The following is a 12,117-nucleotide window of genomic DNA, read 5'->3' as shown; positions in this document are numbered from 1 at the left end:
CCATATTCCACTTGTGCGCGATTTGAGCAGGGATTAAGAGCGAGATGGGATAAAGTCGACGAAACTGAGGCGCTTGGCGCAAAAAGAGGTCGTCGATATTGTGTAAGAGTGGAGTAGTAGGATATTAACAGTGTTACAGTGGTGTCATTCAGTATTGCATGTTCATCGTCTTGGCTCTGTAGAGGGGAAAGCAATGCTCGTGGCATGCGCCGTCGAGACTACCAGAACAGAAGTGCGGCCCAGTTCCGCGGGTTTGCAATTCCACGTTCCGCACAAATATTTTAGTCAGCGAAATCATGAACTCCAAGGCTTTTGGCAGACATATAGAGAGACAATGATGATTGAAGAGATCTTAACCAAGATTCTATACTCGCTGGGCTGGATATTTGATTGTATAATTTTTGAATTATGAAGCCGACCCAGGCGTGACCAATTCTAGAATACCTTCAGTTCTACTATTTGAAGACCTGCCGACTTTTAATTCATGAAGCTTAAATCTAAGCATTGAGCCTGGCCATTTTCACACCACCTCTCTCTCTCCCTAGGGTTGAGCTTTACTCTGAGGGCTGTTCTATGTTCTGGTGGGCTTTAAATCTTTTATATTTTTCTGCTTGATTCTTGTTATTTCCACCGCATTAGAATAAGGATGGAATTTTTCGCTTATCTCCATAATTTTTGGTTTGTATGGTCTAGGTTCTTTGACATCCGCCTCGGTCCTTTTTAATTTTCTGGACAAACTCCATGACTTGGAAAACTGCCACTTGACCCACAGTAAAATACATGCATATATGACGTAGACTGTTGCCGATACAATCACCCGGAACACCTAAAATTTTGTTAAATCAGGACGGCGTAAGTTTATGTGAATAAAAAAATGAATCAAAATACAGATTCCGATTGCAAAGACAAAAGATTAAGGCTGCACAGGAAAATTGCATTGCGTAGATGGCGGACTGGCTGATGGGAAGCCAACCGTAGCTCGGTAACGATACCCGGACCCCGTCATGGAACCGGCGTCGACCTGACCCGCCACATTGACTAATCTGAGTATCTTTGGGATTTTATAAGTATGCCGTATGTTCTCTTCAATTGGAGTATCCGTCCTGAATAACCAAAAACATTCATCATTGAAAATGCCGAGCAATACGATGAAACCTCTGCCCGAAGATCACCAATTTACTCATTCAGAGCTGAATTATGACTCTGAGCCAAACTTCCATCCTGCGATCAAAGTCTCAGTGTTTTTCAAAAAGAAGGAGGGCATCACACACGAACAGTTTTACAGGCACTGGCAAACTGTTCACGCGGACTTGGCCGTCGCTACCCAGGCTTTTCAACACAATATCCTTCGATATGCTCAGGTAAGAACATGATTGTGTGATGCCATCATAACGTAGTGTTATGATCACTTATTAACAAACTATAGCATCATCAAACCCCTGAGATGAAAGCACTTATGACAGGCATAGGTGAAAGTGTTCTGGATTACGACGCATGTGCACAGCTCTGGGTGAAAGACTGGGATGGTTGGTTGGGATTCTGTCAAAGCTCTGAGTACTCGGCTGCGCTGGGTGATGACTGCGCGCGGTTCATGGCTTTGCCAATGAAATATATGATCGGTTACGAGAACGTGGTTGTGGGCAGTGCTGCTCAAGATCTCAATGGAAAGAGTGGATTGTCAACCAAGGCAGCACAGTGATTAGCAGTTACAAGACAGCTTGGTATGTAATACTGGCACAAGGTCATACTTCAAGCATTTTAATCCTGTTGATAAGAGCTAAATAGTATATCTCTGAATTCGCAATCGGTAAAGTGTTCAATGAAACGAAAATTATAATCATATAGCGAACTTATCAAGTAACATTGGCGAAGATCTTCAGAAGTCAAGTTTCACCATCAGAGGCTTAACCAAGGAGTCAGAGGCCAACAGGCAACCTTCTCACAACCGCCTCTCTAAGCTCATCATCATTATCCACCATTTCAACCTCATATTTATTGCACACAATTTGCACATTCCCTCTCTTCCAGTACCCGTCTGGACAGAAAACGATGGCCTTTCCTGGTACCCGCGCACAGAGCCCGAGCTCGAGCAAACTAATGGGCGCCTGGGAAGCCGGATGGAAGTAAACAACAACAATGTCCGCCTTCTCCTGCTTTTCTAGTTCCCACTCCACCTGCTCGCGGTAAGGATCGAAATCGATGTCCTCACCCCACGAGCTGTCCCAATCAGGACGGTACGGATTGTAGAGTGTGACAGACAAGTCGGAGAGAGCGGTAGATAGAAGCTCACGCCAGTCGTAATTATCCACTTCGCTGATGGCACCGGCGAGAAATATGGACTTCAGACCCCGTGGAGCTTCGCTTGAAGGCGCGAATATGACCTGGTTTTGTGCCTGGGTCATTTTTTAGGAGCGCGAAGGTATTTTTGAAGGTCGTTTGAGAAAGAAGACAGACGGTTGGAGTCACCAGCTTAGAATACCAGCTTATGCTTCTTTTCAGCGAGAATTCTCGGCTTAGAAACGCTTGTTTCCGACTTGTGCACAAGGTGGGGGTCGACCGATAACCTTCAGTGTTGTGTAATCGTCGGACGCTAACGTTAATGATGACTAGTCTGGATTGGTTGTATAACAATTCAGAAATTATATTTGGTATTTCATTTTTGTTTTTGAAACTGTGTTATACATTTTGTGGCATGAATAAGACAGAGCTTTTGACAGTTGCCTTAAGAATATGTAAAAAGTCCGAATTCAAAGAAGAGAGCAACCGACGAAAGCTAAACGATGGAATGCCGCTCCACCAATATAACACTGCGCTTGCTGAATAGAAAATCGTGAAACAGTGCCTGACTCAACAGTCCAGGGTGTCTAATAAAAAGAAAGTGTACCTAAGTTGTATGATGCGGCCATGCCATTTCATTTCTTACCGCCTGATAATTCCGCGGGTTTACAATCCCGCCCTTAGTCAGTCTGGTCCTGGAAGCCCTAGAACTCAATTCCAGGCAACTTGTGCCTTGATGTACTGTTCTATGTCTTCAACTGACTAAAGTTCTGGGACTCGGCATGTAAGCTTGGCCTTGTCTTTTCAACCGACAAACTTTGCCTCTACCAACTACACCCGCGATTCAGATCATGCTCAAATTTAGAGCATACTCCTCCGCTAGACGCGGATATCGAAAGCGATCCGCAAGAGCCTGCTCCGGTTGTCGTCGTCGCAAGGTCAGGTGCGATGTCACTTCAAGAGGCGCTCCTTGCACTTCGTGTCGCTTCTACGACCTTGCCTGCTCTATCCCCATTGATGGAAGGGGGAAAGCCGCCAAAGGCACGCCCACGATGCCTAGAGAAGGTCCATCACTAGAACAAATTAGTGGTAATGATGAATTGGATTCCCAACAAATAATCGCTTCTATAGGCGAATTGGGTACGGTGTGGTCACATCTTCTACGTCCAATAAAAGCCACTCTAATCTTTTATTTCATAGATGAATCGACGCAATATTGGATTGGAGAAGCTCAGAACTCTTTCGACAGCTCTAAGCAAACAATCTCGTCTGACAAGGGGCCGGTAAACTGGCGCAAGTGGTTGCCAGACTATGCTTCTCCATTGTCTCCTTCAATTACCTCCCAGGATTGCAATGTACTCAAAGAAGAGGGTGCTCTGAGTGTTTCTGAACCAATTATCAGAGACGAGATATTGCACAACTTCATTCAATTTGTCTATCCAGCCTCACCAATTTTGAACTTGGAAGACTTTCTGATGGTAATTGATCAAAGTTACAGTGGAACTCGGGGTATCAGTTTTCTGTTATTTCAAGCAGTGATGTTTGCTGCGACAGGGTTTCAAACAACAAAGTCCCTGGCTATCGAGGGATTTAAGGATAGGAAAGAAGCCCGGCGAACTCGGTTCAAACGAGTCAATCTCCTGTATGAATTTGGATGCGAAGACGACCGCCTGACCACGTTGCAAAGTGTACTTCTGATGACATACTGGGACGAGAACTCGGATCCGACTTATGACGCATGGCATTTTGTCGGTGTCGCAAAAGCAATCTGGACTTCAATCAAGACAAATCCAACAGAATCCGAAAAACTATTTATTCAACAACAGCCAGGGCTTTGGAATCGAATTTCTTGGTCATGCTATATCAGAGATCGATTGGTCTGTATCCAGACAAGACGTTTATTTCAAATAAATGATATCGAGCTTATTGACCATGTTCTGGGGCCGTCAGACTTTGAAATAGGTCCCTTGTCAACCAAGTGTTGTCTTGGAAGTGATGGAAATCACCCTGCAATTCGAGACCCTTCTATGCGAAAGATCATCTCTCAGATCAGCATCGCGATATTAGAATGTTGCAAATGCATTACGAGGATTATTAATTCGCAATACACCGTTTCTCTGGAACAGACGACATCGACAGGAAGACCCAAGGAAACTCTGGTTCCTCGAAGTCCAGGTGCAAATAGCGCCGAGATCCTATTCCGCGACAGCGAGTTAGAAGAATGGGTTGAAACGCTGCCAGACGCATTAAAATGGTGTTCGTCGGAGCCCCAACGTCGCATCAATAAGCACGGAGATGTTGTACTACATTTTCGCGCAATGTTAAATGACATCTATAATCTTGCATGCAGTGCATTGCACCGACCGCAATTCACTTCCATGGCGCCTCAGCTGCCGGAGCTGGAAGAATTATCACGACGACGAGTCTCCAACGCGGCAGCCGCAATTACTCAGACATGCAGTTATTTTCGCTCTCAGGCTCTCATCCGCCTGTTTTCAGACGTTCAAGTCGCGATGCTCGAAACAGCGATTGTTCAATATCTGAGTGATCTCCAATCTACCGATTCATCAGCTCGTCAATTAGCGATTACAAACTTTCAGACTTGCTCGCAAACGCTCCAACAGCTCAAAGATACGTACCCATCCGCAGATAGAGCTTTGGCCTTTGTGGATGCCGCTGTACAGAAGAGAGACACCCCATTACCAAGAGAAGACCTTTACTATTCTCATTCTAAGAGCTGGGAAGGACTGCAGCGACAAAATACTGCCACCAGCCGGTTCGAAGCCAGAATTCCGGTATCTGTCTCGTCACAAAATATCGGACAGCAACTGGACAACCTCGAACTGCCTGAGTTGAACAAGCTGATATACTCACATTTCATGATGACCCCATCGGAAAAGCGGTTCCTACAAGATCTCGCACCTACTGAATCTAGTGTCTCAGATGGCAGTTCAGTTTTCGATGAGGACCCTCACGACTCAGCCTCTCCAGAGTCACCAGCATCATATCAGTCCCCAACCTCGCACATTCAATATCAAAAATCCGGAGAGAGAGCTACTGAAACAACGACGTCGCATCATTCAGTGGGGACTTATGAATTTTTAGATTTGGGCGAAGAGTTGAGCTTTTTTAATTCGGTTCCATTTTCGTCTACGTTTAACTCCGGCTGCAGTTGAAACCAAGAAAATCATCTGTTGACCAAAAAAAGCCAGATTTTATACTGCAAAACTGCGGACGAAGTCTGACGTATTTGCTTCAATGTGTACATGAAATAAAGACATAGAAAAAGATATTTTGACATTGTTTTCGTCGGCGCCAGGTGAAGTCTTAGGTAGCTTAAGGACCTGTCAGTGTACAATATATACATCTTTCTTCATTGGCTTCTCTAGATAAAATTGCAACAGCGATCGAAAACTCAGCAACATACTATCAGGTAAGATGAGGAATCTCTTCCGTACACAAAGGCGCCGAGAATTCATCAAATGACTCCCATGACGGGTGTTCATTGGAAGGACGACTGTCATTTGTAGGAGGACAAGTTTCCAAACTCAAATCGAGCCCAAATCCGAAGCTGTTCAAAAGCGAATCGTTCGTATAGCTACCATGCCAGGCTTGAGACGCTCCACTAGACTCTCCTCTAGGCATTGCAGATGTTATCTGGCCCAGTGCGAGCATTGATCCCACGGTACCGGATTGACTAATCAGGTTTCTATCGCTGGTGGATGATCTCCTCTCTTGACGTAAAAGGTCCGTTTTGATGGAAGTTATCACCTCCAAAGCCCGGAGAGCATTTTTATATGCTTGGCCTATCTCACCAAGAGCCTGAGAGCAAATTTCCAGCTGTCTTCGCGCCGTGTCACGGATTTGGAAATCGGCGGACAAAAAGGCGCTGTGCACATGGACTAGCATGGCCGTAAAAATAAGATGTACGGCTTGGATATTCACACGGCGGAGTGAGAAATGCCGGCGAGTTGCCTGCAAAAGTTTTGTAATAGAACACGCTGCATCATGGCAACAATCGCGACTTTGTGCTATTTGTGCCTCCGTCAGACCGGTTACACCCGCTAGCTGAAAGGCAAAGGGTTGATCAACAATAATGCGCACGGCATGAAATTGCATACTGCGTCTGATTTTAGCAATGTCCGCAAAAAGAAGATTAATATGGGTGCAATCATACTGTAACTGTAAAACATGCGGGAGACGTATTCCGATATCGTTTATATCGACCGAAAGGCTTTCTGATAAACCAGATGCCCAAAGAGAAAGTTCAGCTCTCGCCTTCACCGCAAAAGCGTAGAGCTTCTTGATATCAGGCTGGCGTCCTCGAGGCATACTATACCTGAGAGGAGGTTAGCAGAGGGATAAATGAGCAGAAATTTGCACTTTCACTCACAAGACCTTCCGTATTGCAGCCATTTTCGTGCAAAGATGGACTGTGCCTTGAGCGACTTCATTTAGTAATGCAGGGGCTTGCCAGTTTTTCGCTTGCTGGCCCTCATCGATATATGGGCACCACATATCGCTCGATTCTGTATGAGGGTCACCGGGAAACTGCAACTGTACGGTAATATCCAAGTGGTCAATAGACTCAGGCCGACCAACATATAAGCTCCACATTCTATGATATATTTGTCAGTTTGTCGAAACCACACATCTAACTTTTATGAAAGATAACTTACCTTTCATGAATATAAGTACCCCAGAATGTGGAGCTGCGAAGTCGTGCTTCATCATAATCAATCAAACCTCTTTCAGCAAAGGGAGCAGCATCGATGTGGAGGCCTAGGTCTGTTGCAAGTCGCATCGCCATTCCTGTGATAAAGGCAGCTTAGTTAGTGATGGCCACAGGTAACAGGGTATAGTATCAAGCTTACCACTATAAAGCCATCCACGAGCATCTCGAGTGAGGAGGGCCTCTACACCGCTCAAAATACCCAGAGACTGCACCGTGCTCAAAGTCGGTGAATCCATCTCAACTTCTAGAAGTGCCTTGGATCTCGTTGCGAAAAAGTCTACCAGACACTCTGGTAAGTCAGGGCAGTAGCGAGAAGTCAATGTCGCTCCAACGGCACATCTGGTTCATGTCAGCCTCAAGCTTTGGTCACAAGTTAATGTTAGGTCAAGCCAGTAAATTGTACTCACATTGCATTGTTCAAAACTTCGGAGTATCGATGACTAGGCTGGTTCATCTGCCTATACCGGGCCTTTTCTCGATAATAGGTCCTCTCATCCACCAAGGGAATGTTTGGGTTCTCCCAAGCAAAGTACAACTTGGTCAAATGATCCTCTAGCTCATCGCTCACGTGGTCGTTCACGCCAGCGGCGGTTAGAATAAGAGATTCATTCCAATGAACGGACCGAATGTTGGAGTTAAAAAGTGGGAAAGGTCCAACGTGGGAGATATGAAGGTTTGAAGTTGGCCCGAAAAATCGTAGCTGCCCATCTTCTGCGATTTGCAGCGACCCCATTCGGTCTAACAAAGGGTTTACATCATATGAAGACTCTCCCGATATAGATGACTGGTCCTGCATTGGCAGTGGACTTTCATCTGAAATGGTCGACAAGGACGGCTCGTTCAAAGGTGCCGCAGGATCATTTGCGGATAATGTTGTTCTCCCCAAGGCGTGCTGAGCATCGCTCGCTGGGGGTGAAGGGGAGGCCAGCGGAGGCAAGAAATGTTTGGGTCGATTGAATGGGAGTTGAATGTGGTGATGTGTTAGCAGCGACTCAAGCTCTTGTACGTATGCTACCATCGTAGAGACCTTTCCTTTCGCTGCCATCCTGCGTTTATCGATCTGTTGTGAATAGCTGCAATCTCGACTGTATAGCGAGCACACACTACATTTTGGCCTCAGTCCATCACATTTCGTCTTGCGCTTCTGGCAACTGAGACATGCCCGCGTAACATGTTTTGTTGCTCTTGACTTTGGTTCTGAGGCTGGCTCATGTTGGGGAGATATTCCAGCCATGATATGTTGAAGTTTTCAAGGGGTTGACTATCCGCTGTATAGCGAGAGTCAGACAAGGGGCTATCTGAAGGTCAATAATCGAGTTCACGGAGGAATTCTGCGGGGAAATGACTGGGGAAGGTGGCGCCGGCGTGGGGATTCCCTTGCTGACCTCAGCAGCCCAACAGGTCCATTGTTGGCTCCGAATTCGGGGCGCGCTCCCCGAGATTGGCCCCCAGTGATAGCCACAGAGCGATATAAGATGTAGTATTGATAGAATATCCGATAAATGATTCGCTAAGGATACCAGGACACGGAATATCACTCGTATGCTAAATTTCAATTCTTGTAAATCAGAAAAGCTAATAAAAGCGGTGTCCATTGCATTTCCACCGACTGAAACTACTATGATAATTATGTGAGTATGAACTACTGTCTGTCAGAATCGAGTATTTTAGATTCAATAGTACGATAGAATTGACCCTAAGCGTCTTTGTACAGTCTGTCCCGAGTTAACCCATTCAAGGATAGTCACAAAACCCCGAACATCCCAACGTAGATGACCAATACTGCTTAACTAAGGCTTCCAAAGATGACGAAAACAGGTCAACAGGAGTAAACAGATTAAGCTCCAATGGTCACTGCTTTGATGTTTTGGTACTCCCCAAGCCCGTATTTGCTTCCTCTCTCGTCCAATACCGCTTTCCTTCACACCCCCAAAGGGTGTCTCAGATGCGCTAATCAATCCCGTGTTAACCCCAATCATACCACATTCTAGTCGTTGCGCAACACGAAGGACCCGATTGATGTTGTCACTAAAGAAATATCCAGCCAAGCCGAACTCAGTATCATTGGCCGCGGCAAGGACATCCTCCTCAGTCGAGAAAGAGAAAATAGCAGCGAGGGGTCCAAAAGTCTCATCCGACGCAAGAAGCATTTTGTTGTTAGCGTGAGTGATAATAGTAGGTTCGTAAAAGTACCCAGAGGAAACACCAGCGGGCACATTACCGCCGCAGCGAAGCTGACCTCCTTTCTCAATAGCATCTTGGACATGGCTTCTAACCTTTTCCACAGCGGCGGAATTGACGAGCGGACCATGAGTCACACCCTCATCTATTCCCCGCCCCAGTTTGAACGATTGCACTCGTCGGATTAAACGTTGACTAAATTCCTCCAGAACATCTTCATGCACGTAAAGCCGGTTTGCACAAACGCATGTTTGACCAGAAGAACGAAACTTGCAGATCAAGGCCCCTTCTACTGCTTTGTCGAGGTCTGCATCTTCGAAAACAATGAAAGGTGCATTTCCACCCAGTTCCATGCTGATTCGCTTCATTGTTCCTGCAGCGAGCTGTGTGAGCATTTTCCCGACACTTGTTGAACCGGTGAAGCTGATCTTCTTTACCAGCGGATGTGTCGCCAGCTGTAATGATGCATTGCGGTCTTTTGTTGGGACGATATGGATGATATTTGGTGGAAACCCCGCTTGTAGCGCAAGCTTCACCAATGCGATGGCAGTGAAGGGGGTTTCACTCGGTGGTTTGATGACCACAGAGCAGCCCGCTGCAAAGGCTGGAGCGACCTTCCTTGTAATCATGGCAGCAGGGAAGTTCCACGGTGTAATGATGCCACAAACACCGACTGGTTCCCTGAACGTCAAGACATTCGCGTTCGGATACGATGATGGAATGACGTCCCCATATGATCGGACGGCCTCTTCAGCAAACCACGCAACGAAGGACGCTGCGTAGATCACCTCACCCTTGGCTTCTGCCAACGTTTTGCCATTCTCGAGAGAAAGTATTTTTGCAACTGCAAGGTCAAAAACTTGAGAATCCAAAGGAATGGGAAGTGAACTAACGATCGTTGACGTTCTTGATGATAATTTCATACCATTTTCGAAGAAGCAAACTTCTTTGCTTTGCAGTAGTATTGAAGAAATATTCCCGATATCCTTGATCGGCCTTCTCGATAGCCTCTACAAAGTCTGCTTCAGCGAAGTTGGAGCAGTGGGCCAGAGTCTCTTCAGAGGAAGGTTCAATAACTGGAAAAGTTTTCCCTGAGGCCGCTTGTCTCCATTCCCCAGCAAAGAATCCCTGGCCATCAAAGAGAGAAGGTCTCTCAAGGTCAATCGGAAGGTGTTCGGAAGCCATAATACAAGATGAAGGAGAGGACAATTATTGATAGCCAATTTCTGAAGTCAGATGAAAGAGGAGAAATTGAAACTCAATATATTTAGTAAACCAAAAAAATCCGAGTTCTGCGTCGAAAAGTCCCGGTTCGGCTGTCCAAATCCGGCAACTGGATATAGTACCCAAGATGCCGAGGTTGTCATGATTGCCGCAGAGGTGACGGGATTATATGGCCCCAAAAGGTCTGTACAAATTTGACATTCAAATCATGAACGGCTTTTCCCGTATACCTAAAAAGATAACCGAGGCTCCCAGTATATAGAAATTTCGCGCGGTACAAATGCTTTTAAAGCGAGTAGCTTATAATTGAACCTTAACTTGCCTTGCTGCTACACAATCTATCTACATTTCTTCCCCAACTAGCCACGGAAAAACAAAACTCGTCTTTCATAATGCAAGCCGTCGTTTTCAAGGGCCCTTTGCAGGTAGCATTGGAAGAAAGACCGATACCTAAAGTACAGTTATCAACGGATGTCGTTTTGAAAGTACGATATACGGCACTCTGTGGCAGGCAAGACATACCCATACATTTGGTAACACTATTTGACTAATATCTAATCAATAGTGAGCTACATGTATTTCGTGGGCATCAGGCCTCCAATACTGGGTTCATAATGGGACATGAATTCACGGGAGAAATTGTTGAAATCGGGTCAGACGTGCGAAGTTTCCGAAAGGGGGATCGCGTTGTATCACCCTTTACTGTCAGTTGTGGATCGTGCTTCTACTGTGAACATGGCTATTCGTCCAGGTGTGCCGAGAGCAAACTGTTTGGTACAGTTGGACTTGACGGTGGCCAAGCCGAGTACGTTCGCGTTCCTTCAGCGGATTCAACCCTCTTTCAAATTCCAGCTTCTGTGGATGAGAAGAAATTGGTGCTTATGGCAGATATATTTCCAACCGGGTATTTCGCCTCCTCAAATGCCTTCTCCGGTCTAAGTCAAACGAAAATTGAAGATAGCACGGTGCTACTATTTGGATGTGGCCCAGTTGGTATATGTGCACTTGTTGCAGCCTTGGAGTATAAACCGAAGAATTTGATTGCCATAGATAGCGTTCATTCTCGCCTTTCGCTTGCAGAAAGTCTTGGAGCTGAATCTTGGGACTTTCAGAATGATGAAGCTGGGTTACGGGAAAGGGTGAAGGAACTTACTGGAGGCCGAGGTGCAGATGTTGTGATTGAGGTTGTCGGCCATAGCAGTGCACTCAGAATGGGCTTTGAACTGCTGCGTCCGTGGGGACGAATTTCAAGCGTTGGAGTTCATAACCAAGAAATACCTTGGACCGGCAACGAAGCATACGGAAAGAATCTGCACCTACAGATGGGCCGATGCCCTGTACGAAGTAGGTCCTAGGTGACAAGTGATCTATGAAAGCCTTGCTAATTTTTCATAGGTATTTTTGGCCAGGCAATGTCGCTTTTCCAAAAGAAACAGGAAGAACTCAAGTGAGTTGTGATATTGAACTGGGTTATGATTGCTTCGATGAAGTCTAACAATTTCTAGCTTTATGTGTCATGATATCCGTCCTCTCTCAGAAGCTGTTAAAGCGTAAGTGTTAGTTCAAATTTCCTTGTAATTTCCTAACCTTTTCTAGATACGATGACTTTAGTAGTATGCGGGCGCACAAGGTTATTTTCGAAGCAAGTACCATCTAGTTTGTTGTTGCTTCCATTTCTTTCGACTGCCACAAAGAGAAAT

At 45.7% G+C, this 12,117-nt stretch overlaps 6 protein-coding genes across 6 annotated transcripts; 3 read left to right on the top strand and 3 right to left on the bottom strand.

The window, feature by feature from the left end:
• Window positions 1-1,133: 1,133 nt before the first annotated feature.
• On the top strand, window positions 1,134-1,699 carry N7511_007752 (EthD domain-containing protein; the record flags this gene model as incomplete). The annotated part of the gene is made up of 2 exons (XM_057130129.1): window positions 1,134-1,361; window positions 1,427-1,699. The coding sequence occupies 2 exons, from the start codon at window positions 1,134-1,136 to the stop codon at window positions 1,697-1,699; spliced, it is 501 nt and encodes a 166-aa protein (XP_056981912.1).
• A 217-nt stretch (window positions 1,700-1,916) lies between these two features.
• N7511_007751 (nucleoside 2-deoxyribosyltransferase domain-containing protein) lies at window positions 1,917-2,402 on the bottom strand (the record flags this gene model as incomplete). Its single annotated transcript, XM_057130128.1, has 1 exon — window positions 1,917-2,402. One exon carries the CDS (start codon window positions 2,400-2,402, stop codon window positions 1,917-1,919), a length of 486 nt encoding a protein of 161 aa, XP_056981911.1.
• Window positions 2,403-3,329: 927 nt separating this feature from the next.
• On the top strand, window positions 3,330-5,453 carry N7511_007750 (fungal specific transcription factor domain-containing protein; the record flags this gene model as incomplete). The annotated part of the gene is made up of 2 exons (XM_057130127.1): window positions 3,330-3,417; window positions 3,478-5,453. 2 exons carry the CDS (start codon window positions 3,330-3,332, stop codon window positions 5,451-5,453), a joined length of 2,064 nt encoding a protein of 687 aa, XP_056981910.1.
• A 253-nt stretch (window positions 5,454-5,706) lies between these two features.
• On the bottom strand, window positions 5,707-8,057 carry N7511_007749 (fungal specific transcription factor domain-containing protein; the record flags this gene model as incomplete). Its single annotated transcript, XM_057130126.1, has 5 exons — window positions 5,707-6,616; window positions 6,671-6,895; window positions 6,957-7,089; window positions 7,152-7,351; window positions 7,420-8,057. The coding sequence occupies 5 exons, from the start codon at window positions 8,055-8,057 to the stop codon at window positions 5,707-5,709; spliced, it is 2,106 nt and encodes a 701-aa protein (XP_056981909.1).
• A 745-nt stretch (window positions 8,058-8,802) lies between these two features.
• N7511_007748 (NAD-dependent succinate-semialdehyde dehydrogenase) lies at window positions 8,803-10,378 on the bottom strand (the record flags this gene model as incomplete). Its single annotated transcript, XM_057130125.1, has 2 exons — window positions 8,803-10,037; window positions 10,087-10,378. 2 exons carry the CDS (start codon window positions 10,376-10,378, stop codon window positions 8,803-8,805), a joined length of 1,527 nt encoding a protein of 508 aa, XP_056981908.1.
• Window positions 10,379-10,809: 431 nt separating this feature from the next.
• On the top strand, window positions 10,810-12,074 carry N7511_007747 (alcohol dehydrogenase family protein; the record flags this gene model as incomplete). The annotated part of the gene is made up of 5 exons (XM_057130124.1): window positions 10,810-10,950; window positions 10,987-11,761; window positions 11,813-11,864; window positions 11,923-11,967; window positions 12,014-12,074. The coding sequence occupies 5 exons, from the start codon at window positions 10,810-10,812 to the stop codon at window positions 12,072-12,074; spliced, it is 1,074 nt and encodes a 357-aa protein (XP_056981907.1).
• Window positions 12,075-12,117: the final 43 nt, after the last annotated feature.

Source organism: Penicillium nucicola, assembly GCF_028828085.1.
Source record: "Penicillium nucicola strain IBT 29836 chromosome Unknown utg000008l, whole genome shotgun sequence".
NCBI classification, from domain to species: Eukaryota; Fungi; Ascomycota; class Eurotiomycetes; order Eurotiales; family Aspergillaceae; genus Penicillium; species Penicillium nucicola.
Note: the sequence above shows the minus strand (reverse complement) of the source record. Positions and strands in the feature narration are given on the sequence as shown.